This window comes from Numenius arquata, chromosome 7 (genome assembly GCF_964106895.1).
Source record: "Numenius arquata chromosome 7, bNumArq3.hap1.1, whole genome shotgun sequence".
Taxonomy (NCBI): domain Eukaryota; kingdom Metazoa; phylum Chordata; class Aves; order Charadriiformes; family Scolopacidae; genus Numenius; species Numenius arquata.
The window spans coordinates 22,866,692-22,893,666 of NC_133582.1; the positions used below are offsets into that span (position 1 = coordinate 22,866,692).

At 40.4% G+C, this 26,975-nt stretch overlaps 1 protein-coding gene across 5 annotated transcripts; it reads right to left on the bottom strand.

Moving 5' to 3' along the window:
- Positions 1-556: 556 nt before the first annotated feature.
- On the bottom strand, positions 557-24,953 carry PPP4R3B (protein phosphatase 4 regulatory subunit 3B). 5 transcript variants are annotated; one of them, XM_074150893.1, is made up of 17 exons: positions 24,527-24,679; positions 23,326-23,381; positions 16,708-16,806; positions 14,843-15,463; positions 11,454-11,531; positions 10,536-10,652; positions 9,262-9,378; positions 8,748-8,879; positions 8,128-8,235; position 7,840; positions 7,046-7,081; positions 6,215-6,373; positions 5,335-5,504; positions 4,458-4,597; positions 3,803-3,987; positions 3,137-3,339; positions 1,805-2,293 (listed from the first exon to the last, which is right to left on the bottom strand). In XM_074150893.1, exons 1-17 carry the CDS (start codon positions 24,666-24,668, stop codon positions 2,198-2,200), a joined length of 2,460 nt encoding a protein of 819 aa, XP_074006994.1. In that variant the 5' UTR covers positions 24,669-24,679; the 3' UTR covers positions 1,805-2,197. The 5 variants fall into 5 exon arrangements, with proteins under 5 accessions (XP_074006995.1, XP_074006996.1, XP_074006994.1 ...); XM_074150894.1 differs by lacking the exon at position 7,840 and having other exon boundaries at positions 557-2,293; positions 8,133-8,235; positions 24,527-24,953; XM_074150895.1 differs by lacking the exon at position 7,840 and having other exon boundaries at positions 559-2,293; positions 3,137-3,261; positions 8,133-8,235; positions 24,527-24,933.
- Between the last annotated feature and the right edge of the window lie 2,022 nt (positions 24,954-26,975).

Genomic DNA, 26,975 nt, shown 5'->3' on the forward strand with positions numbered 1-26,975 from the left:
ATAAAGAGAATCAGGACAACTCAGGTCCACAGACCAGGTGACACAATTTTTCAGCCTCAGGTTAGTAAAGGCATATACTGCGTGACTGTTGCTGGAGTAGCACGTGTAGTGCTGGAGGAAGCTAATCATCGTTACCAGTGGAGAGAAAAGACCCATCACACAGAAAACCAGATGATGGTCAGCAGGAGAGCAAGCACAGGGCCATGACGCTGCATCTGTGCTTTACCAGCAAACGCTTCCTCGGATCCTGTGTTGGGAGCTGATGGGGCGTTCCATGGCACAGGTGGAAGATGAGGAGTCCCGTTCTTGGTCGTCTGGAGCCCGCAAGGGGCAATGCCATTGTCCCAAGGTCCACACGCAGGAACTGCCGTCCATCAGAGTGCTGTGTCCGACACGTCGGTAAGAACTCACGCCTTCCCTTTGGGATTTCATCTAGTGGTATAGAGTTACTTTCAAAACTGCATGGATAACTAATCTAAAAAATACTCTAAAATGGCCACATTTAAAATTCTGAGTTAACTTACCATTTACAACAAACCAAACAAAAGCAATAGTTATGGAATTACAGGGTCACATTTTAATTCCTGAATTTTACAGTTCAGCATTAATATCACCACATGTATACAAATGGTGTAAAACAAGTACAGTGGTATTTTTAATACAAAATAAACTTCTGTTTTATGGAAAAAAACTATACTTCATATCTACACAGACAGCCCATCTTTTTCCAAACAATAGCTAAAATTAAAATTAACTACAAAAATCTCCAAAACAGAGAAACTGCTTCAGTTTAAACTATTCCAGGAGAAATGGACCCATAACACATATTACAAGAGTGATCTCTCTGGTGGATTGCAGCTGGTTTCATATTTTAACATTTCTGACACATTAATTGTTGTCGGGAAATTTCTTCTCACGTCGTCATGATCTCAGATCACATACGGGCAAACTAACATTAAAATATTTACAGTTCACTTGCTGCTCTTGAAAATAAAACCTGGACTGTTTGCCTCTACCACCTCACCATCAACTCGCCGACTTTTGTTGCGGTTTGCTCACCTACTCCGTGGAATGTGCTTTTATTTTTTTAAAAAAGCAGCTTTCATATTAACACCCAGACTCAGGTGCCGCTTGTTGATTCTGCCTCAAAGACGGGTGTTCTCCTGGTGATCGTTCCAGCTTGGTCCAAAGTGACCGGTGTTAAAACGCTGCTAAATTAATCGCTATGAAAAACCCGTTAGTGTTTCTCATTACCACCTCAGTTACGCAATTGAAACTTGCGAACAGGAGAAGGGCTCGCTGCTCTGAGAAGAGACAGCTCATTTAACCACACAGAAAGCCACTCAAATTCGGGATCTTCCGCAAGGGGAAGCCGACAGCTCCTCAGGTGGGCCGGGTACAGCACCACTTTGACACAAGCAGCTCCTGGAGGTATTTTGGAAGCGATCATTCCTTGGCATAAATATTACTGGATGTCTAATCGAAAAAATAAGGAAAACCATCCATTTTGAATCCAGCCTCCATTTTCTCCTCTTGAAAAATAAAAATTAAAACTTTAACTGTTTTAAACAACTCAACATGCACTGTAACGGCAGCGTCCCTCCCTCCAACCATGAGAAATGAGATTTAATTGGTAATAAATGGTCCCCAAATCTGGATTGTTCTTATGCAAACAGAGTTAGTTTTCCCTTAAAATTTTTTCTAAAAGAGGCATTGCTAAAAGAACACAACTGACAGCACCATTACAAAATTAAGATTACTGGGTTCAAAATTTAAGCTTGAATTTTTTTTTCCTAGTTCTGTTAAACACTGGGGAAACCCTGCAATATTTTAAAAAAAGTTTTACCGTATCTTTCCCTCCCCCTGCCCTCCCAACACCTGAGACTTTCCTTGCTGAGAAGCCATCATCCAGGTTCTGTGAATACTAACCCACTTTTTTTTTTTAATTTTTCATTTTTTTGACAGCCTGAATGGCAGACTCCTTACTTACTAGAAAGATATTAAGTTCCTGGGAAGCTTTGTGTTTACAGAACTAACCCTTTCTAGCTGATACACTGAGTTTCTTTTGCTACTCCTTGTATTATCTTATATACTCATGGGAGAAAGCTTTCTGAATCAGATTCTTTTTAGCTCTTAGAACAGTTGCAGCATTTGAAACCCCATAATAAAAGTTCTTATTCCAAAGTTTTGGTTTCATTTATGAACCCAGACGAGGTCTTTTCCTTGGAGACGTCTCCTCCTCTTCATCATCATCTTCATCATCAGGATAATCCACTAGGCCAACTAGACTTCCCTGCCAATTAAAAAAGGAAAAAAAAAAGAAAAAATAAAAAAGAAAGTCTCACATTGAAAAAAATACCCAGAAATGCGCAACTTTGCTACACAACCCCCAGCCAACCTGCCCGGGACACATGAGGCTGCAGAAGGTTTTTGGTGATGCCTTTTCCATTCAAAGACCTATTTGTCTTAAGAATGTTTTTGAACCTCAAAGTTACAAAAGTACTGGAACTTCCTTACATCTCTGGATCTGGTCTCAGAATTACTTAAAAATCACTTTTCAAGCTCCCAACCAGAGAGTCAGAGAATCTAACGTGTGTAACTGCACATCCATTTTGCTGGTAAGTCTTAGGTGCGTGCGATAAAATTTTTGCCACACTTTCCTGTAGCCTCTCAGGAACTTGCAGACTAAAGATTAAAATAATGCACGACTGGGTAAGACAAAACGGAGTATCACTTACGGTATTTCCTCTGCTTAAAAACACTTACTAATCCCCCAACAGGGGGCCCACTAACACAATTGAGAAAAAAAACCGATCTCATGTGTGTCACACACACAGCAGCAACTGGACAGTTAAAAAAGCTGAGGAGTGGGAAGAGTTAAATTATGCAGAAGATGTGAGATCAAACTGTGCCCACCCGGTTACCAACAGACTCCTGTCCCACCTAGTACTTTCTTAAACCTTCCCCCAAACTAGTAAGGGCTTAACTAGACAGGGCTTTGGATGAGTTTATACGTAAATAAGATGCCCTGCCCAGAGGCTAACGCTGACCATGCCACGTTACAACCGACAAAGTCTCATGACACTGCTCCGCTGTCCTCAGTGAGGAACAGCAGCTTTTGTACAAGTTCACCCACCTTCGAGGCTGTCACCGCTGTGGTCAGGGTTGCGTTCTTTGAAGAGGAGCCGTTGGAGCTTGCTGGTGACGTCTGAGCTGCCACGGATTTACTGTTTGCACCGTTTGCACCATTGGCTGCGCTGGCTGAGTGGGAAAAAGTGAATTTGAATCCCCCAGCTGAAGTCCTTTTTGGAAGATTCTCTTTGTCCTCGCTCTCCTTAGCTGAGGGACAAACATTTTCATACTTAAGTATCGGCTGTACACCATGGAGCACAATCCACATCACAGCATAATCACAGGGCAAAAGCCACCCTACTGCTTTTTTTTAAATTCAGTTTAAATTCACAGCTCACCTCCTGACCTCACCCAGGCATGCGCCAGCATGCAAATGGAGAACGGTCAGGTGCTGGGGACGTGGGGACATTGCTCTCTCAGCGCACACAAGTACATGTAAAATTTTGCTACTGAATGGCATTTTAATCTAGATGCACGCTTAGAGCAATTTAACTCATTATTTTAATCCTAAACTATCTTGCAAAGACATGTAAGGAATTCATTAGTTAATTACATGGAATACCCTGACTCCTGATGACACAGAGCACAAGCAACTGGTTTGTTTACATGATACTCCAGGTATCTGCCACAGAGCACTTCTAGTGCTGACAAGCTGAAATTGAGTAAATACCTTTTTTAGTTTCCATAAATTTTTCATAGCTATCTGGAAAATCGTCCTCCTGTTTTGACTTCTCAACTGGAGGTACAACAGCTTCACCTTCTTCGTCTTCGTCTTCATTGAACCACATTTCTTCATCCTCCTCTAAGGCTCTTGCATCTCTGCGAAATCTATTGCTACGCAATATAGATGGAACACTGTAAGAGACACATGACAAGTGATTCAAATTTTGCCCGCTGGTTCAGACTCAGCCAGGATCCGAAACGGCTTCTGAGGCTGGAGTGTGAATTCCGTGCATTTGGGAAGGCAGCCCAGCTCCGTCTCCGATTCTGCAGTCAACATGAGCTTCAGCAAAAGTCCAGGTGACAGCAAGGCAGATTGAATCCTAACTCTGAATGACAGAAGAAGATTCTGCTCTTCATAAGCTGAGAGCTTTCCGAATATAACATTTCATATCCTGACAAACATGAGCGGTAACTACAGTAGGCCACAAGGAAAGCCAGATGGAGGTTTACTCTAACTGAAGAAGTTTTCGTCAAGAATGAAAAAAAAACCCCAGCCTTCTGCTTTTTCTGCCTTCTAGGAAAGGAAAAAACCAACCAGCAGGAAGAAGATAACACACAAGGGCATTCAGTAAGAGTCTCAGAATACATAAACTGTGTTGTACCTGTTCAGTTTCTGGTTTTGTCGGTCTTTTTCTTGCTCATATTTTGTCTTCAATCCCTTGAATGTCTGAACATATTCGATAGATTCAAGTGCATTATAAAAGTTTTCAACTATATGTGCAATAAGGGACTTAATATCTTCCTGCATAAGAACAAAACAGGGTTTCAGTCTCAAGTATTAACATGCAGAAGTTCTGAAAGCTTTAGAGTTTAGTTTTAAAAGTAACTGATTCATTGTCCAGAGTAAAAATATTAAAGAGTAAGTGTGAAGTCATCAGAATTTTTTTTTTTTTTTTAATAAAAAGCTGAAATCTGGAAATAATTATTGCATTTCCCATATAAATGGACAATATAGTCAGTACTGTCCCAGTTCTATTTGTGATAGCTTGATTACACGGACACATTGTTCCCACAAACGCTGCCGGTGGAAAATCTACTGATTCAAAGCTGACACTGGCTAAGAAAGCATGTGTGTAGGATTTTAAAAGACAACGATAATCCAAATTTGTAGCCAAATTAGTCTCATTTAGACTGAATAATACCCAGATTTACTCACATATAACATATTTCACTTAATTCCTCACTTCAAAGCTCGGTCTAGAAACAACACATTCACTCACTTAGATGAATTTCATCTGCGGGACACTTTTACACAGACTTATATGTAAATAGGAGCGACACATACTCTGTGATGGGACAATCAAGTAAAACAAGCACGAAGCAGCTCGCTGCCTCCTTTCCATTGCAGTATTTATCTATGGGGTTTTTAGCTTGTCATTTTAAGTAGTAACACACTATTTCAAGAGAAAGATTTCGCGCTTTGTATTTCTACCCGAGATGCCACATACACGTAAGAGCTGAAGAAGCTGCTGAACTTACCACTCTGATGAATTCAAACAGCTCAATCACAGCAGAGTTGAGTAGATTGTACCTAGTTCCATTATCCAACAGAGCATTTATAACCGGTTCAAACAGGTTTCCCTTGGTGATATAACGGTTATAAAATTCATCTTTCAGGCCAATTATCCTCCTCATAAAGCGCAGGGCACCTACGTGAAGAAAGAGATTCCAGAATTTAGTAACTACATGCCAGGGTTCCAACCTGCTGTTCTTGAAAAGAACTGAAAAAACATGGTATTTACTGAGAGGAAGATGCCCCCCTCCCCGCCCCAACCCAGAGCCTTAAAAAGCACTTTCTGGAAGTTCAGAAGAAACATTTGCTGAGAGGTAACCTTTCTTTCATTCTTTGACTTTCCCGGGTATTTGAGTGTGAACAGGGTCCATTATTTTTGAAATCCAGCAGCAATAAACTTTAGCACACGTGAAGTTAAAGTATTAGCTCATTCCTGTGCTTCTCTGTGTTCACCTCCCAGAACCAGCCCCTATTCTTTAAATACCACAGTCACCAAATTTCATTTGCTCTCCACAAGGAGCACTAGATTTATGATGTTGTTAAGAAATGACAGTTTCTCCATTTAAATGAACTAAGACAGCTGATCACAAATCCTCCTTTCTGTCCTAAAGACCTGAAAGGATCATTGTGGGCTTCAAAAGATCCAATTCCCCTTCCACCACAAACTGCACTGGTCCACATGAACAGGCATCTGCTACCTTTTTTTCAAAATTACTTAACAGCTAGGCAGTAACAAATAGGAAATTAACAAGAATTTTGAATTTAAGTAAACACTTTTACTCCTATACATTCCCCACAGTAGATGCAAAGCCTTGAAGAAGGAAATCACAACAGCTCCATACTCACACAAGGCCAGAAACGTGTGTTTTGAATTCATCAAGACCAGTACTCTTCTTAGCAAATCTTTGTTCATAATGTAATTTTTGATGTGATACGTGTGGTGTTCCACACAAAAAGTAAGCAGCTCCAAAATTAAGGCAAGTAGTTGTGCCGTTTGATAATTATCTACAAGAAAAAGTAATGCCTTAAGTTATACTAAAAAACCACAAAGTACTGTCATGCACCAAATTGTCACCAAGCTCAGCTGCAATTACAGTTCCTGACACATTTCTAGTGACAAACTGCATTGCTTTGGGAAGCGGGACTTTGGGTCAGAACAAACCAACACGTACAAATTTGGGTTGTGTTTTTTTTTTAAGTCACAAAAACCATGCTGAATTGGCAGTGGGATTTCTTCCAGCCAGTTACTGGTTAAGGCAATCCAGACTAATGGTATGGAGTTAAAAAAAAAGCCAGTCCGATCTCTATTCACGTGAACCGAATTAGCAATGCCTTTTCATAGTGGTCAAAAAAGAAGCCCACAGAGATAAAAATCCAAACTGTAAAAGCTCAGCTCTGTCTCTTTAGTACATATTTTACTAACATTGATTTAAACTTTCAGTAGCAAAGTAGACTAGGAAAAAAAAAAGTGAAACCCAGTAACTCAAAAGCAGATGAAAATGTTCTTTCAGCTTCCTGTTGTCTCAAATGAAGCAAAGCACCTACATCTATTTAAAGAAAAAGTATTTAAAAAAAATAAAGTATGGACATATCTAACTTTTTTTTTTTTTTTTAAATAAAAACACCATACCCAGCACACAAGACAACTTTCAAAACTCAAGGTCAATTAAAACTTACCAGGACAAATTGTGTTACTCTTAGTGGACCCAACTACTGCATCAGATAAACAGAAAACAGAAACAAAAATCAGGAAGTTTTTCAAAGCACTGTAAATATTTAAACGATGGGGATAAACAATCAATTCTAGCAGCTGTTCAAACTTTTTGTCAAATCTGAAGTTCCTGTAAGCTATAGAGAAATAGACATACAGCAAGAATGCATGCCAGCTCAGATTATATATTCAAATTACATTACAAAGTTTCAAATTCAACTAGGTGAAAATATGTAATCTAATACTTAGGAATAGTATACCTAGAATAAAAGCAAGTGCCTGTTGCAAATTTTTCAAATAATATTATAAAATTAGTATTACTAGTTGTATTTTTGTATAAAATGCATAAAACATTTATTTTTTTAACACTTAATATGAGAAGATGGGTCAGATGAAACCAAATACGTGTTGGTTTGATTTAATCTCTTGAAAGAGTACTCAGAAAAAAAGTCTGACTCAAGAGGCTGTAATGATGTTAAATTTCTGTTTGTGAAGCGCTAATGGCAAACTAGCGAGTGTTATTTGTGTGTGCCAAACAGAGATTTCCAATCCCTTTACTGTTACTAGGAAAAATTAAAAAATAAACAAGATAAAGGAGTTCCAAGTTGTATTTCTTTGAATAGATTTCTTTCAGCATTTCTATACTACAGCCAAGTGAAAACCAGTCTTTGCAGGTAATCATCTGAGCACACCTGTAACCACTGATGGATGTCACATTTTTGTAAACTTTTAGAAAAAAGTACTTGTGAACTAAAAACACTCTCTGCTTTACAGTAAATATTCTTTAAAGTTATACTAGTGAGATGTATACAACTAATAATACACATCAAGCAGATACAGAGTATACAAGGCACAGCATAAAGATACGTTATCATTCAAAGCTGGGATAAAGGGCTATTAAAACTTCTGCCTACAGAACCCCCGTCACTGGGGAAACAACAGTTCTCAGCAAGTGTATTCCCAGCTTGGACCACAGGCGTATCGCTGTTCCCAGGATTGCAAGTCACTGGAAAACATTACAAGGGGGTGGTGGTGGTGGGCAAGTAACATTACCTTTTTCACATTTATCTTCTGATGTATTAGCCAGAAGCGGTGCGGTAAGAACATGCATACAATGGTTGTAGAAGAAATTGAGAAATTCACTTTTTTCCGTTTTCTAAAACAAATATAACTTTATTAAATACTCGCATTTGTGTACTTCCTTTTAAATAAGAAAGAGTAGAAACATAAAAGACACCTTACAAATAATTCTGTCAACTCCCTCAGGTCTGCCTGTATCTTTTTGGTTGGTCCAGCAACATTACCTTCACTCAAATAAGATACATTTCTTTATTTTAGGGGAAGATCTGAGACACACCAAACCAACCCAGCTATCACCAGGAAAGCCCCACCATGGATGCAAATATGCTATTTCACTGAAGCACGGGACTGCTTAGTTTATTAAACACTTGTACAATACCACAGACAGATTCCTTTTATCAAAAGTTAATGGCAATTTTAGCTTATTTTTCAGCTTGTTTAAATTCCGTACCAGACCATACATAACACTGTCAAAAAAGAATAAAAACCTCTTTTTATTTTTATCCTCCACCAAACTAACAGCAATAAACATCAGGCTTTTCGTTGTGCTGAGACAGTAAAGGTCTTTACCCCTTTGTGTTTTCTTACATTAGCTGTGGCCAACATGTTCTCTGGGTCTATCAGGGTGCGCAAGAGCCCCATCAGCTGAACAGCTCCCCCAAGCTCAGGGTCAGTATCGCAGATCATCTGCTCAATGACCACATTGATGAGCAGGATGTCCTGCAAAAAAAAAACAAAACCCAAAAACAAACCAACCACAAAATAATCAGACACAGTTTCAATAGTGGAATGATTTCCCCAGTAAAACCTAAGTGAAACTGAAAAACTAGAAGAGTTGCATTCAGACACTGCAGTTCCGTGAAGCACAACCCTCCTCACCTAAACTCACTGTCTGGCAGAGCTACAATTTTATTCCCGTAAACACACAACACCAACATGCTCAGAAATTTCTGCATCTTCAATCTACTTTTTCCTGCATTTCCACTGTCTAGGTTTTTGGGCTAACTGTATTCCAAACGCTGGAAAGGTTTGTTTTGCTGTTTTTCTTCCTGTTTGCCCTAAATCTAGTATGTTCAGCAAACACCAGAACGCTTTTACTTACATCATCACTCTGCTGGGCCTCTTGCATTACAAACTCTCGCACCATGGATGGACTAAATTCTACTAGATAAGAAAATATATCTGTAGCAGCAGATCTAACTTGCAGATCATCCATTCCCTAGTAAAAAAAGAGATCAATTCATTTGAGTAAATCAAGTTTGGTGTTTATTATGAAGTAAAGCTTCAAAGAATAGAGAGTTGAAAGTTTTGAGAACATTTTATTACAAAAGTTTCTGAGAGACACAGAAATAGCTACAGGAGAAGAAAACCCCAAACCAGCAAACCGTTTTCCCCACTATTTCACTCCTCTAGAAAGCATGCAAGGATTTCTGTGAATTTGATAGCCCTGACTTAGGCAGGAAACATTTATACTGTGCTACTTGCTAGAGTATCTAAAATTCTCATGTTCTGTACCTGTCATCCACAGTTTACTGATTTCGTACAGAAGGAACAACTATACAAATCAGTCTGTAGAAAAGTTTCTGTACTCATTTACAGGCAACAAGAATTAATAATTTTCCTTAAGGTAAGCTATTTTCTCTGATAACTGTACTATTTCTAAGCCTAAAATATTAATGTAACAGGAAACACTTGGGCTGGTCTAGCCCTGGAAAAGAATAACAAGATTAGGGTTCATCTAATCACTGAACATCTACATGACTTTTCTGTTGTCATAACAGTCAATGTCCTTCGGTAACTTCACAGGCTGTCACTCTAGAATACAAAAACCACTGAATTGATAGTTTCTGAGTAACAACAGCACCGACGTATGAATTGCAATGGTCAGGCAGCAATAGCTGCTTCAACCAAAGGAGGGGAAAAAAAAAATAATAATGTTTTCACATTGCTGATTAAGATAGATTAATCCGCTTCGTACTTCTGAAAAGACAGGATTACAAGATCTTTGGGATAGCAACAAGCCAACAGTTCAAGATTATCTAAAAATACTTCTTTGGCGCTGTTCCAACAACAAGAGAAGAAAACCCCAAGCTGCCCCATGAATAAGAGTATCTTTCATTTTTTACACTCCGTTGTCAAAAGGGCTGCATCTACCACAGACTTCTCCATCGTGCAAAAGTAAAAATGATCATAGTGACAAAGTCAGGCTACTTCAGAACACTGAGGACATCTTTTGGACTCTGAACGTTATGATAAACTTCAACTTTCAGCAGGGCAATCAAACTTACACAAAGGTGCTTCGCAGATCTGAAAAACTACTTAAATGTCTGTGGGTTTTTAAAATTTTATTAAAATCAGCTTTAAGTTTTCACTTACCATTACAATTTCAAGCGCTGGAAGAATTCCCAGCTTTGCCAATGTTTTGAAAAATGCATCTCTGTTCTGAGGTTGTAATGTCTGAGAAAATGCGCAGAATTCCTTGAAAAAGTTGACCTATTGAATAGGAAAAAATAATTTAAAGTGTGTTTGATTCAGAAAACTCTCTGAAAATAAGAAACTGTTACAATTTGTCTCAAGAGTTTGTGTACTCGCCGGTATGTGCCTTCCTAGCAAATGGTATTATTCTAGTCCTTTCTCCTCAAACTTTCAACAACATCAACAAAGGAAAGGGAAAGACAGTAAAAACAAACAGATATTTCAGAGGTTGAAATTTACCTCGGAAAGAGATACAGTCACTTTGTAGCTATTTTATCACACCTGTGTATGAAGGATTTATACTTCTGTCTGATGTGGCTTTTGTTTGAAAAAAATAGATGCTTCCCTCACTTAAAGGAAGATTTTAATGAGGCGATTTCAGCTGATAAACATATTCAAGGCTAAACAGTGTTTGTAATATATCTATATATTAAGGGACTACTGGTAATCCTTGGTCATAGGACATAAAAGATCTTTTTGAATGAGTACAGTACAGTGAAAAAAGCAGTGTTTAAATGACAAACAGAAGTGATACGGTATGTTAAAGAGTACTTAGAAGAAAGTATACCTTTAGGTCTAGGATGTCAGCTTAATGCTAGTACTTTCTCAACAATAATTATTTAGAACAAATAAACCAGAGCTTACCTCACAAGAAATATTTTTCTAGTGAATCCAAAAATGAAGGTTCAGCTACATTAGAAATTATTCTAGGGTTACAGAAATACCTCAATGATTGCAGAACCAGAAGAACAGTTTCAATATTTCTACTTAGTATCTGTGGTTTAAGCATTCAAAGAGCTACCAAGACCACTGACTTACCAATTCACATCGTTTGTCATCATCTGTAGCTTCATCTGTTAATTGTGCAAAAACTTCAGACAAAAATTTCTCATCTTCCTGCGTAACACAAGAAGAATATGACTTACATGATGCCTCTTCAAAGTTAAAACATTAATCTTTATTGGATCCCACACTGTAGGAAGTCGAATTTAGTTTAAGCTTAACTATGATGCCTAATTACAAACAAAAAAAAGCATGCAGTAGTAGATTTGGTAGATAATGGGTTTTTTCCTTTTTTTCTCCACACCTACATTTTACCACAAAATAGGGAAATCCAAGAGTACCCGTTTGGAAGGATCATTTCCAGGGCATTGTTTCGGTGCTGGTTCTGTGCAGCGGGAGCAGGTCCAGGAGACCAGAACCACAGGTGACACTAAGCACAGGTAATAATTACTAAAACTGCCTTCTAAATGACCAAAGAACGTGTCATTTCCTTTCCTCCTCTGCCATGCACCCCCCCCCCCCCATTTTACAGCTCTGCCCTAACCCCACACACTCCCATTCATCAAAATTACAGAAAATGACAGTCTTTGTTCCAGGCCCTCTCCCTGCTCCTTGCGTGTCACCTTCCAGGGAGGAACACTTCTACACTGGAAACTGCCACCCAAGACAATTTTTACCATGTTGCATCTATGCCGTTGACGCTATGGGGCTAACATCACACGCGTATCAGTTAACCTATTTCGGATCTGCAGCGTTCCAAACCTTTTTTCAGACCACCCATGCAAGGGTGAGTAGATCAATACATTATGAGTTTGCTGCAGCCATGCCCCCGTTAACCTTGTTCTCAAAATAAGCTCTCTGCTTGAAGGAAGTTCAGCTTTTTCAATCTGGAAAACTTTTTTGAGAATTATTTGCTTTTCACATGCAGATCCTCTACTAAGAGATATTTATTTTTAAGTATATATAGGACAACACTTCTTGTTAAGCGTTTCAGTTACACCATTGCTTAAAACTCAAGAGGTACAAGAAAACCAGCGCGATCATCATCATCTCTCAACTGTTTGGGCACTTCCTGTCCTCTCTGTACATCGATTTCTCTACACTCCTTCACATGGAAAGTAGTGTTGGCATTCTCTCAAATCAAATGACACTTTTACCTTTAAATATAATACAGATTTTAAAGCAAACAGTAATATTATGCTACAGCATTACAAAATTATGCATCACTGATTCAACTCTATAAAATTACTTATCCATTGAACAAACATGAAGGGAACAGCAGCATTCCAATAAATATATATAAACATCACATTGCATAATGTAAAGGGCGCTTACTTCTCTGTTTTTCTGTGTGCTGTGACTAAAATCTGTGTGCTTTATTAGGCTAATATAATACAGAATTTTGACAGTTACAGGAATGCCAGCCAAAGGGTTACAATTTTTTCCTGAAAATTTTAAGATGTGGAAAAAGAAGTGCTTTACAAACAAACGATACCTGGAATCAACACCAGAAAGAGTGCAACGTACAGAGACTTAGTAGCTTATTCTAAGCTTTGCTGGCTTTAACAGCTTAATTAAGCCTATTGAAAAAAATAACCGTACCACAATCAGCAACAGATAGGCTAGAAAATCCCTACGACAGAACACTTGGCACCAGAAAGAACCCTTGCTTGTCTAAGGCTGCCGCACAGTGTACCGCTGATGTTCTAGAGCACAGGAGGGACGTAGGTTTGTTTTCCACGCTCGGTCAGTTTCCCAGGTGGCTGCCCTTCATCGACAGCAGCACTGGGATCTACAGCTTCGCAGCACGTACAAAGGAGCTTTACTGCCGTAGCAAACACAATCTGTTACTCCTATAAACTGCATTCTCCTAGGGAGCTTTGCTGGTGTATTTAGGGTAACGAGACTTCTAATGTGTTCACCAAACCCAAAGGAGCTTTAGAGTTCTTGTGCCACAACAAAAAGCTGATTTACACCAGGGGACTGTGAAAACAGTCGTTAACCTGAGGTCCATACAACTCTGTAATTTTCCTCAAGCGTACTATCAATAACATCTCTTCCGTGTGTGCTTTCTTCTTTGTTTGTAATTCATAAGGCAGCTCAAATGATGTACAGCATCAACATTATTTGTAAATCAACATGCATGTCTCAATTACGGTCAACCCTGTAGGTGCCATGCACTTTCTCTACTGAGGCAAAGACAGCAGTGACTGAGAGCAGCAAAAAAGCAAGTAACAGGAAATCGTATTTTTCTGTTAAGGCACAATTAAACGTTCAGTATAGTAAAACTTACATGAAAAATAAGTAAGTTTACAGAGTTAAAAATCTCTAAATGGAAGTGGGACTGTGGCCCCGCTTCAGAAGCATGATATTGAATTTATTTTAGTTTTAGAAAACTAATATATGGAATGGAATAAAAAGGGGAAGATTTATTTAATACAAACCCATTAACTTTGCAAATGGGATTTACTTTTTAGCTTCTTAACCGGGACATTCTGCTATCAAACCAAAGTAGAGAGAGAAGTCCAAAAGCTTATTCATGAAATTCTGTAGTTTTGATTTTTTTTCAGTTCTCTATTGCATTCTTTAGAAATATTCCTTATGGCAATGTTATCTCTCCAGTGCCTCTCTCCTTCCACAACTTTACTGCTCTCTTCTTCTCCTGGATACATCTTCATATTTCACAGAGACTATCCACGCTCAAAACAAAACTGACAGGTTTGTGATGTTCTGTTTTACACAAACATATAATTATTTCTAAGGACATGGATCAGAAACAGAATAAAACCACTTTGGTACCCATTAGTTTGCACAACAAAATACGAACTGAAAATACCCTAAATGTCATGAAGTTCAAATGCAGCTCTTTACCTAGGCTCCTTCCACAGTCCAGCTTAGTTGTCACACCCAAATACTTTTAAGCCTGCTTCTGACTACAAAGTATTCAGTAAGTTTTTTGATATAGTAACATATTGGTTAATTATCACTTTTGTATATCAGTATGAAGAGAAAAAAAAAGTAATTAATTACTTTACACTACAACATGAACATCTGAAATTAGTACCATAAAATAATAGCAGTATAACAGGAATGGTTCTGAACATGCTCTTTTGAACCACAGATTCAGAATTCGTTATAAAGATGTCACAGATGTCACTGATATATATTGTTCCCTCAATTACATAAACAAAACCAGCTCAAAATGTGTATGTTTACAACCCATTAAAAAATACTAATATATACACCTGAAATCTATAATTTTAAAAATAAAAGGTATCAGAAATAAGGGCAAGCATTCAAAACATCATGCAAATGAAAGCATGTATGATTAACTTACATAGTGATAAAGAGCTGTAATCAATTTCGAAACTACAGCTAGAGGTATCTATACACAATCCGTCTATATAGTATTAAAAATCACTTACCTGCAACATACTGACAATCTCAACTTTGTTGAAGAAAATAAAGGAAGTGAGTGTAGAAAGAAAATTCTCTTCAAAAACAGATGGTGTCGGCAAGATGATGTCCTGAATATACTGTACCCTGTAAGTCTGGTGGATTTTTTGCCTGAGTTCAGAGTCTGTTATAGGAATAACCTCCTTAAATTTTGCTGTTTTGGTCAAGAACTCCCTGTGCCGTTTTGGCTGAGCCAAAGAAGGATCATACTCAAGGCATCCAACAACATCCATAATACACTCATCAGAAAACATCACCTCAAACAGAGTTGCTTTGTTGAGGAACAAAATTCCTCTAATAATTTCATACAAATGATGTAAGCCTTCGGTGTTCTCTAAATTCTCACAGACTTGGAAAAGCTGTAATAGTTTTTTAATATAGCCTTCATTCTCCAAGGCCAGCGCTAGCTTTTCTCTACGGATGGGTGAGGAGAGGACAGAGGTAACTAGGTCAGCAATCTCTTCAAGTTTGTTGAGTTCACAAGTAGGAAGGTCGATCAAAGGACTAGTTTCGGGCATTTCTTCTATGTGTTCCTCTTCTGACTCAATGAGGTCCTGTGTGACTTCCACTGAAGGATCCTTACCTTGAACCTAAGAAGAGAGTGTACACAATTATTGTCTCATCCCAAAACATACATCAAAATAATCAAGACAGTAACTGCAATAACATGTACTGTAGTAAGCACTTTTATACCTTCAGTTGCCTGGAAAACTTCTAGCCATGCAGAGATCTACGTTTGCTGCCTCTAAGCTCTACATTCACTACCATTACCCCCAACAGTACACTTGTCAAAAAAATCAAATCAAACCAAACCCTAAGAGCATCACAAAGGATCACACGTTACACAGGAGTCTCAAAGGACGAAGCGGGAAGAGTTTTGGGATTTGATGACAGAGCTTAAGGCTAACGGTTTACATGGTCTGATCACATGAAGGCCTCCCTTTCAGACTGGTCATCAGCTCAACCCCGATTCAGAACCAATTTAAAACCTGGTCTAATTATTAGACGCATATACTTGCAGTTACTAGCATTGGTTCCTTTCAACAACAGTACTTCAGAACTGGCTGAGAAGACATTATACCGCAACACATGCTAAGATTAAGAACGCATCTAAATTGCCTAGTTTGTTCAAAGAGAACTGCTAGGAAACCTGACTTCTATGTTTCTTTAGTTAATAGCTTTATATTGCATCATTTCAAAATCTGAGAAAGTTATGATAAATTCCAAATATGAAACCCCAGGTTTCTTCTTGTAAGTACACATAGGTGCAACTCCATTGATTTATTACTTCCAGAGTTTAAAGTATAAAATCTAAACTGTTCTGTAATAAAACAATGAAGATTAAAATATCCGTAAGACACAGCCAATAACATTTTTTTCATCAAGACCAAAATCTATCACTGACATTTTTGAGCTTATACAGCAATGCCACCTCTTTGTCTCTCACAGTGAAATATCTCGCTCCTTATGCATTACAACATGTTTTCAGTTCCACCACACTCGAACAAGCCAGCTTCCTAAGGCCACCTGGGAGGACAATTAAAACGTGGTACTCCGCTATTGCCCTTTTTAATACAAACTCACTCCTAAAATGCTTATTCACCTGAGTTTCATCATTACATTCATTTTTCAAAAGCATGGGATTCAATTATGAAAACAACAACTAGCATTCTAAACAGTGGCAACTTAAGATATTACACAGAAAAGCCACAGAAAACAATGACCAACATGTGCTTATTTTACAAGTAGGTTTAAAAATTACAGCACAAAGGCAGGAAGTCACAGAAGACACAAAAACATCTGGAAGAAACAGAGTATTTAAAGTTAACTGTACCTGGCAGATTTTTTCCCAAATTTCATCACAGCCAGCTTTTTCTTGAAAACTCAGTGCTAAGTCATAGTTTTCTGCTTCTGACCAAACAATCAGGGTGTCCTGTTTAAGACAAAACCAGAAAAATATTGTTTCTGAAACAGGTCTGCACTGCATATTAATTTGTATTCCATTAAGTCATGTCTAAAGAAAAAATAATTTTTATTAAAATTACACTTGTCACAAAAGAACATAAGACCCTAAAATATTAGATCACCTGTTCTGCCATAAGAGATATCACCTTTTTTTTTTTGCTATTTTATGACCATTACCTTACATATTATATATTTAAATATACTGGTTTTCGTATCCAAAACACTTAGAATGGTATTTTTCTGCAACATACTTCTGAACCAACAGTCTTGAAAAGGGAATGCACACATTATAGGAGATTAAGAAAACCTGCAGTATAACAATTTAAGTCTTTTCCTATTTAATGAAGTAGAAACAAAACCCCCAAGATTACAGTGATTCCTCCTCAGAAAGAGTTTAATACAGCCTTATCACTGTGAGAAATAATGCCTAACTAAAGTTAAAATACTCTTTTCTGAATTAAAAGACATACAGCCTGAATAAAACTCCTAAGTTCTTACTAAAGTTACAAACATCTTGCCAAAAGGTACTTTCATTTGAGCAGATTTTTTTTCTCTGTCATATTGCCTCTACCAATCCAATTTGTGCACTTGCACATTATAACTGGAAGATTCGCTGGAATTTCTGGACAGACTGAACAGGTGTTTTTACGAGGTTTTATTAGGAGACTTGAGGCAGTACTGTAAGGAATGTAAGCCTCTGCTTCCACATTCAAATACATAGTTCAGCATCCTACAGTAACCTCATCTTCATGTTAAAATGAACAGTTCTCTGCTAACTTTGCAGTACGTTTGATGAGCTCCAGCAAAACAGTTCAACATTCTGCCAAGTTTGTTGACCTCCTGAACTATTACTGCACATTTTACTTTTTTTTTTTAAACCACCAACAAGCCCTTGCTTAATGGTCAATAAGGTAATTTACTTCCTGCATTTACAAAGGTCAATATTCACTGCACAGATTATCAAGGTTTGTAAGTCTTCATCTTATGCATCACTTTTATGGTAAACAAAACATTCAAAGTGACATCTTTAAGCTTAGCAACCAAACCCAAACAAACATCTGACTGGCTTACAGATGCCCAACATACTTGAGGAAACTTCAGGGGCAGCAGGAACCAGACACTGCCATTACCCAACATCTTTACCCCCAAAGTAGTTCTTGGTTCCCTTTGTGCACCAAGCAACAGGAAATGATGAGGCTGATTGATTACTATCTGTACGGCATTCACTATGCTAAAAGGCCAAAACATGGCATGGTATCATACAACTATCCATACACCATCCCTCATGTATCCACTAAAGACAGAGGGACAAAACCATAATTAATACCAAGTGATCATTGCTATTCTTGAACCTACCGTCAGTCAGCATTCGTTAATCGTTTTTGATCAAAATCAGGTTAGTTGAGATGATTTAAACAGACCTTTGTTAATGCAGTTATCTGGGATTACATAGGTCAGGGAGCACTCGTAAATATTTCCACTGGCAGATGTGAAGGGACTAACATTTAGGACAGGACTGCTGACAAGCAGCTGGCATGGGACAGTAGGTAAACTCTTCCATCAGCACAGCTACCTGAAAAGCACACACCCCTCTCAACAAACACAACTTACCAGCTGCTACAATTATTACTCTGGAACATGAATGAAAATCAGCATCGCTGATATGGCATTAATTCTTCAGTTAATTTCTACGGCCATCTTAATCTCTCAATATCCATACATAGTTGTGTGTTTTGAGGGTTTTGCCTTTTTTCTTCTTTTTTTCAAAAAGCCTAGCTTAACATCCTTTTCTTACAGCAACACTATTGACAAATACCTACCAATAGATCAGCTTCCTTCTCCCAAAACATCATCACAGGCCACACTAAAAACAACAGCATTTGCACAAGCTCAGGCTTTTTTTCTTTCTCATTTTTACACATTCCTTAAAAAAACAAAATTTCCTCATTCCGAAAAGAACTAAGCTCACTGCACTATGGTTTTAATGCTGTTCATGAGAGTTGTTTGTTTATACTACGGTGCCCTATATTACACTTGCACTTTTGTCCTGCAGTCACAAATATTAATAGGTAGTCTCCCTGCTTTCGGGCTCCGATTCATGTGCACAAGCAGTACAGCTTCCTACAGCTGACAGGGTCTTTGTTTACAGCTGCCCACCCTCAGCTCCAGCTCACAGACAGCTGAATCTCTGTGTTTACAGCATGCCATTTGAGAGTGAGCAGTTGAACTGGGCTTCAAGGAAAAAATAATAATTGTCAGCTGCAGGCACTGAAAAGCCTGATCAGCTCCCTGATCTGGTTCTCTTTTAGAGATTAATAAAAAAATAAGAATTCTTGTACAATGTTATGGGCGTTACAGAACTGAAAATCTGAAATGTTTAGCTTGAGATGTTGAGAGGTTGGTCTCTTCTCCCAAGTAACAGGCGATAGGACAAGAGGAAATGGCCTCAAGTTGCGCCAGGGGAGGTTTAGATTGGATATTAGGAAAAATTTCTTCACCAAAAGGGTTATCAAACATTGGAACAGGCTGCCCAAGGAAGTGGTGGAATCGCTATCCCTGGAGGGATTTAAAAGCCGCGCAGACGTCGTGCTGAGGAACATGTTTAGCGTTCCTGTAAGCAAACTGTAAGCAAAACATGGTTTAGTGGTGGTTTTGTCAGTGTTAGGTTGATGGATGGACTCAATGATCTGAAAGGTCCCTTCCAACCCAGGCAATTCTATGATTCATGTTCTGTTAACTTAAAGATTCCTGACACTCAAAATCAACACACTTACAGGTGATCTGAGATTCAGAGGTGCTCAATGAATAAAGAAGGACACATTCATGAAAAGGTTCTACTCATAGTCCAGAATGATTCAAATAAGATATACTGTGCAGTGACTTCGATGACTGCAAAAGACTGCACTCAAAAATTCTGTGAGAATTCTTGAGTTACTGAACAGTACTCATTTCAATCTCTACCGCCCACACAAAGAAGTTATGTAAGTTTCTCCAAAAATATTGCTGAAAGACTAAAACATAGTTTCATCAGAACATAATTGTCCAATACCAATATAAAATCTACTCATCTGGTGTACACTTCCCACTTCCTGCATGACCTAAGACAACCCCTGAAGAGCACACACAGACATCTTCCAGGCCTAGCTGCTGCGAGACTACCACTCCCACCCACAATGCTGCTCCTTCGACAAGCAACAGCAATGTTCCTTCATTCACTTAAGCACAACATAAAGACAAAACCAAGACAGTAGTTCTAACCACTCTTCAGTGCTGGTACTGGTTTGTACAATGTATGCTACTCCACCTCTCCTTGTTCCTACACTGGCCCCTCACACCCCCCACACGCCAGCAGAAGTGTGATGTACAGTGAACCAGGCAGGGGAACACATGCTGATAAAAATTAATCCAGTGAAAAGGGGTATTTCAACTAAATCAGTTCCTACATCTAACCTGTCACACAGCAACACAAATACTCATGGTGGCGTGGAAGAGGAGTGAAGAAGCCCCCTGGCAACCGCTCAGGTTGGCTTTAACAGCACCCCTGGAAGTGTGTTAAATCCCAACCTCAGCCAACTCCCATCCTGCCTGAAGCAAATTGCTCTGTTCTCACGAGCGACGGCAACTCTGTGCAAAAGACAGTATTTGCACACATTTTTCAGGTCAGATCTGAAAATGGGTAGAGCACACCTAAAGGAGAGTTAAAATCAGAAGGCAGTGCTCACAGTGAGGATTTCTGTAGCAGTTTAAAGTTGTACAGCCACGCAAATGAAAATTACCGCCTTCGTAACAGAGCTGGAGCGAAAAAGCACAGGAACAGATCCATCTGATTTCTCACTGAAGACATGCTCTTCCGCCAGTTTTGCCAGGGAACAGTAACCTCAAGCAGACAGTGGAACAGCACATGGGTGTGGTAACAACTTTTTAAACTGCTCCTGCTAGAGCCTCCACAACACATCTGACCCTGCCCTTTGGCCAATATGGGCTTTCCAGTAGAGGTATGTAACTCTCAAAGCCTATGCCCCAAAATCCAGGAGCATCTAAAGCTCTTCAGGCTCTCGTGGTCTTTGCATACATGGAATTAGAGATTCTTTCATGTTGTATGCTGAGCAGCCTGGCCCCTATGTCCAATCCAAGTTCTCTTTCTTTTGAGAAAGAGGTCATGATTATAGTATGCTTAAGACCTTCACAGAATTCAGTTCTGCCCGAAAGCTTGTGACCACAAACACAGTTTAGAGAAGGCAGATAACAGGCCTGCCCTGTTTACAGTTAGTCAATAGTTATAGTACTACTTAGCACAAACAGTGTAATATTGGGAATCACAGACTGATGCACAGCAACTAAATATCAGAGTGGGTTTTTTTCTGCAGAATGATGCTATGCAAGCCACAACTTAAGTGACTGCTGTTCTGTAAGTCCATTCAAGTAACTTCTATGAAGACAGATGTGTAAGCAGGGCATGTTTCCTTTCCATCAAGCTACACCATCTCGCGGCTTTCTCCAAACCCAAGGTGATCAACACCTTAATGAAAATCTGCAACTGAACTCTGGCAAGTGGAAAAGAGTGCTCTCCTCTGTGCTGCCATCCACCTACAAGCACCTGCCCTGAGCAGATCAGCATGGTCTCACAGTCTTCAGGCTACCTACGTAACAGACTTCAACACTCAAGCAGGGACACTGAGGAAAGCCCACCTCCCTTCATCTCTGGTTAACCAAAGAATATGTTGCCTAAATCTTTCCATCATTTTAAAAAATGATCTGCTCCTGAGATGCTCGGGTTTGAATACAACAATCTTTTTGAGGTGAGACTGAAATCTCACAAACTGAGAAGCATGGGAATGCTATGTTGAAGCCTGCTTTTTGCTACTCAGAAAGATACATGTAAAACTTGAGGACAAAACTCTCTCAACTAAAAGCTGCATGATTTCAGAGGTTAGACAAACCTAGAACCTATCTCTGGAAATCATCAATCTTTATTCCTCTTCAAAAACAAAAAGAACAACTCAAACCCAAACTTCTTTGAAAGAGTGAACAACTTAACACTTCCAGCCACAAGGACACAAAAGCATTAGAATCAGTAATAAAAGTCAACCAAAATAAACCCCATCATGAGTTTTTCAGAACTACAACCTACAAAGACTCCCACAAGAAAAATGGCAACAAAGGCTACTTAAGTCACTTGAAATTTTGCTACCAATTAAGTAAAGAAGGCTTTCAAATAATCAGTTGTTTGAAGTTTCAGAAAACAGGCTGCAAAAGGAAGCAATTTAAAACTTTGCAGCAACATAATCTGCATTTGTATTTCATTATGTATTAATTTCCTCTGCTAAACAGGAAGCAGTTCAAGGCTCTTAACTTTCAGAACCCTGCAGAGCTCCATAAAGACTGTCCCCCTTCCTCAGTATGGCCCGCCCAAGGAAAGCCTACCACCATCACCCACCTAACTAAACCCACCAATATTTAATAAGCCTTCTGAAAATGAAAAGCTAGGTCCAACATTGACTCGCTCCTAAGCTCAAGTCAGCCACCCTGTGCTCAAAAGTATCTTTCCTCAAATTCTCATAACATAACTTGTCACCTTTCCATTGGAAAAAAAAAAAAAAAAATCAAACCCACAAAATCCTTAAAGATTTGTCTCCATGATTTAGGTAGAATTACTGAAATACTTCTGGATACCATAATGATGAAGAACAGTATAAAACACTGAACAAAAAGGAACAGAGAATCTACTGCAGAACAAAGTAACAGACAGAAAAAAAACAGTAATAACCATTAGAACAATGTAGGCAGAGACACCAAAAATTAATGCAGAAAAAGAGAAAAGCAATAAAAGCAATAAAAGCAAAAGAGATTTAGTAAGCTAATTTTTTTAGTAGATTAAACAAAAATGACCTATTAACATAGCTCCCAACTGTTTTACTTCTTTGTTTTGCAGAAGGCTTACTCCCAGGAAATGCAACTGTGCAAATAAGTCTCACCATGGCTAGTCCCTTTACTTAGGAGAGAAGTTTTCAAGGCTTAAAACAAAAACTAAACAGCAACAATGAAAGAAGTCCCACAAAGACAAATTCTTTCGTGTTATTTTCAGAGAAAGAACTCAAGAAGTAAATAAGCTGTAACAGAGCTGGCCAAAGTTCTGCCTTCCTAATTCAGTAATTATTTCATGCAGCCTGGCATGGGAGACAAAAGTTACACATATATGTTTTTTTAACTATTTGTCCTGTACCGAGTTCAATATTTACCCCAATTGTGTATATTCTCTTCAAAACCTGAAGTCCAAAAGGGTTTTTTAGGAGACCCATGTTTTAATTTCTAGATGTGAAGTACTATAGCACCTATTGGCTTCTAAGCAAGTTTTTTCCCCTCTATGAAAAACACCACTGACAATTCCATGTCATGCTGCTTTGCTTTTTTTTCTGAAAAACGCAGTTTGAGCATAAAACAATTCCTCAGTAATCAGAAAAAAATAAAGCCTAGCAATAATACTTGCCTGCTGTTTTTGATATGCAGTATTTGGATTTATCTTCGATTCTAACAGCAGTGAACCTGAAAAAGGTACGAACATATATTTACTGAGTTTAACAAAACAAACATCTCCACACATCTTACAACAACCACCCATGTACCAGCCACCATATATCCTCAACTTACTCCACATCTTACAGAAAGACCAGAACCATCTTCTTTAAACATAATTCCCTAAAATAAGCCAGCTAAGACAAAATTTAACAGAAATGTCCACATTAAAATATATTTTTCTTTTCCAATTTAGAAATTCTCTGTAACACTGTTTTTTCCCCTGAAACCTGGTGTGACAATTAGCTTGTTTAAAGGCCGTTTAGGAAACCTATACAAATTTGCATCAGGTAACTGTGCTGCCCAGTGTAAAAATGTTTTTCCCCACAGAAGCCACGTGGGCCATTTGCTTTTATTTCCTTCAACTGTCCTTCAGAAGTGAGTCATCTAGATACTATAAACCCAGGGACTTTATCTTGTGTATGCAAGTAGTGTATGTATCCTGGCAACAGCTCAGAGTCATTTATACCAGACTTAGGTGGTTTATTTAGCACATTAGCACCTGTCGACTGACAAAGTGGTGAGCGTGTACCCTCCCCCCTCCAAAAGAGACCCTTAAGGTGACTTTAAAGTGCAGTAAAACACGAGGAACACCACGCAACGCGATCACTTCAGAATACGACCAGAGAATTTCTAAGGGAAAAAACCTCAAAGTCAAAGAAAAACCCAATCAACTTCTTATAGTAACGCGAAGGGGGGGGGGGCGAGGGGGAGCACTTCAAAAGCGAACAAAATTATTCTGAAAGCGAACAAGATGTCGTCTAACATGACAACTTCATCTCTATTCAGTCAAACGAGACGCAGCCGGCCAGGGTGACTGGCAGGGGGAAAGCCTAGGACCAGGGCGGTAAACACTGCTGCGGCTTATCGGGGGAAGGAAATTTTGAACGGGGCCGCGAGCTAAAGGAAAGGCAGGGGAAAACATAATCACAACAATTCTCCGGGGTCTTCCCTGATAAAGGCGGGGGGGTGGGGAGGGGGACGAGCCCAGCAGCCAGGCCCGGCGGCGGCGGGTGTCAGCGCTGGCCGGCGCGGCGGGGAGCGAGGGGAGGAGGCCCGGGCCCGGGCGGCGGCGGGCGGCCTAGGCCTCCGCGCAGCCCCGGCCACGCTCTCACCGTCCGACTCGGCGCGCACCAGCAGCGACATCCCCTTCAGCCGCTCCACGTAGGTGCAGGAGACGTGCCCGGTGCCCCTGTCGTCCCATTGCCGATCCTCGTTGAGGGTGTAGACCTTCACCCGCCGACGGGTGTCCGACATGGTGCAGCTCCGGTCTCGGGCCTCCGCGCCGGCCCCGGGCCCAGGCCCGGGCCCGCTCCGCCTCCTGGGGGCGATGGAGCGAGGGCGGGGGGGGGGGAGGAAGCGGGGCCGCCGGGCCGCTCAGGGGCACGGCGGGGCCGTTAAGGCGCCGGTTCTCATGGCTCCCCAACGGCGAGAGAGCGACGCCGCGCCCCGGCTCGTGCCCTCGCTGGCGCCGCTCCGCCGCCTCAGCAGCTACCGCAGCGCCGCCGCCATCTTGTAACCCGACTCTCGCCGCCTTTCTCTTCCTCCCAGCCCGGCCACGGGCTCCCCTCGCAGGGGCTACGGCGGCCGGCAGCTGCCGCGGGGCCGCCGAAGGGACGGCGGCGGGCGGGGCGGGCCGGGCCCGGACGAAGCGAGGCGAGGGGCGGGCAGGGCCGGCCCGCACCCCCACACCGCCCGCGGGGGCGTTCCGGCGGGAAGAGGAGGAAGAGAAGAGTGGCTTCTGTCAGGCAGACGTGCGTCCCCCGTGTAAGGCCGGCAGCTTCAGGTCCACGTGAGAACAAGTTCACTTTACAGAAAAAGCTTAAAAAAAAAATACATATCTTGAAGTCTATGGTAACAGCCGGTACCGGCACATACAAAGTATGCCCAAGAAGGCCGCCGCTATGACACAAATGATGGGCGAGATCCCCAGCCCAGCCCCTGCTCTAACAACAGAGCCTGGAGCACACACACAGCCCAGGGCTGAAGTTTTGGAAGAGAAGGTTCCCTTTGCATCGCAAAATAGCAGTGAGACCATTCCCTGGCATCGCTCGTAGCCACTCGCAGCCTTTCCCACAGCAGGGCCTGTACCATAACGTGCCTTGTACAGCTGTAGAGAAAGCTCAAGAAGCTAAACTCAAGTTGAAGCTGTTCTGTGAAGCTTCTCAATGAGAGAAACATGCTTAACTAGTCCTTGCTGTACAATTCAGAACAGGCCACTCGCCAGGCATTGTGGAGTCTGGAGATCTCAGTTTTCCATACTAAAAACTAGCTACACATTTCCTCTGTAGTACTACTGCTACTAAAAAATAATTATATTTCACCGTTTGCATGGGAATAGGACAAAAAGCGTGCAAGAAGTCAAGCTGTGTGAAACAGCGGGGACTTTGGGGAGGAGGGAAAGCTTCAAAGTGTCTCAGAACAAAACCTTTCAGGCTGGGAAGGGGAAGGGAGATGGGAGGGCAAGTGCTCCCCAGGCCAGGGTGTGTCTCATTCCCAGACACAGCAAGACTTTTCTAGCTCTTGCCTAATGGCGAAAGCAGTTACACCGGTATAGCTCTTAGTTACAAGACAGGCATTTCTCTGGTGTAAGTTCAATCTCGTTCCAGACGAAGGGAAAGAAAAAGCTTACTACAGAATACACCACTATAAATAACTATGTGCAGCTTTTCCATATGTTAGAGAAACATTCTCTAGGCAGATTTAGGAAATTTACATCTATGTAACACTTAAGGCTCAGCTTTTGCTCTGACATTGACTGCAACAGGCCTCCTTAAGATTTGCTGCCATTCAGCACACCGAGTATGTGACAGCCACTGGTCATTGCTTGGTGCAGCTTCTGATCAGCTGCAGGTGTAGCTGAAGAGCTGAAAAGCCTTCTACATTCCTTAGGAGGCAGCCCCATGCGCCTGAGGACCAGTCAGTCTGCTTATTTAACATCTGCAAAACAACTCACCTCTAAGAAAGATTAAGAGAAGCACCCTTAATGGGGTTCTGCAGAACTAGGGTTCAACCCCAATCGAGCCCTTATTTTAAACATGGGCCACTGAAGACACAATCATGAGTTTTCTTTGCAGAAGATGACAACTGTAAGATACACCTCTGAGAACTATCATATACACTTATCTTTAGCTGTATACAGTATAAGAACATACTTCAGGACATGTGCATCATATCGTTAAGGATAAGTAAGTCAGTAACTGTACAAAAGGCCATGTTAACGTTACTGGTTTCACCAACTATGGTTTGAGCCACATTAAGCAGTTTACAATTGGGTTCCACGTACGCCTTCCTGGCTACATGTTGGTGGCCTTTTCTGCATTACACGGCCAGATCCCCTCAAGGTTTTACACACTGGGCATATTTCTGCCTCAGTGAAAGCTCAGTAAAAACGCATGAAAAGAAACATGAAAACCAATGGCCGCAGCATATTGCTGCTTCAGGACACCTGCTACTCACAAACTCTCCCCTGTGACAGACTTCTATGCATGCTCTTTAGCTCTTCAAACCAAGTGCATGATACTAATTATGACCTCTCCTACTCAAGAGTAAATGGAGTACTTC

What these genes read in the sequence shown, in the direction of transcription:
- PPP4R3B (XM_074150892.1), bottom strand. Translation starts at nt 24,668, where the DNA reads ATGTCGGACACCCGTCGGCGGGTGAAGGTCTACACCCTCAACGAGGAT. An exon ending in GGTGCGCGCCGAGTCGGACG is followed by an intron (nt 23,382 to 24,526) that starts GTGAGAGCGTGG and finishes TACCTTTTTCAG; the next exon opens with GTTCACTGCTGTTAGAATCG. An exon ending in CAGCGGTGACAGCCTCGAAG is followed by an intron (nt 2,294 to 3,136) that starts GTGGGTGAACTT and finishes TTTAATTGGCAG; the next exon opens with GGAAGTCTAGTTGGCCTAGT.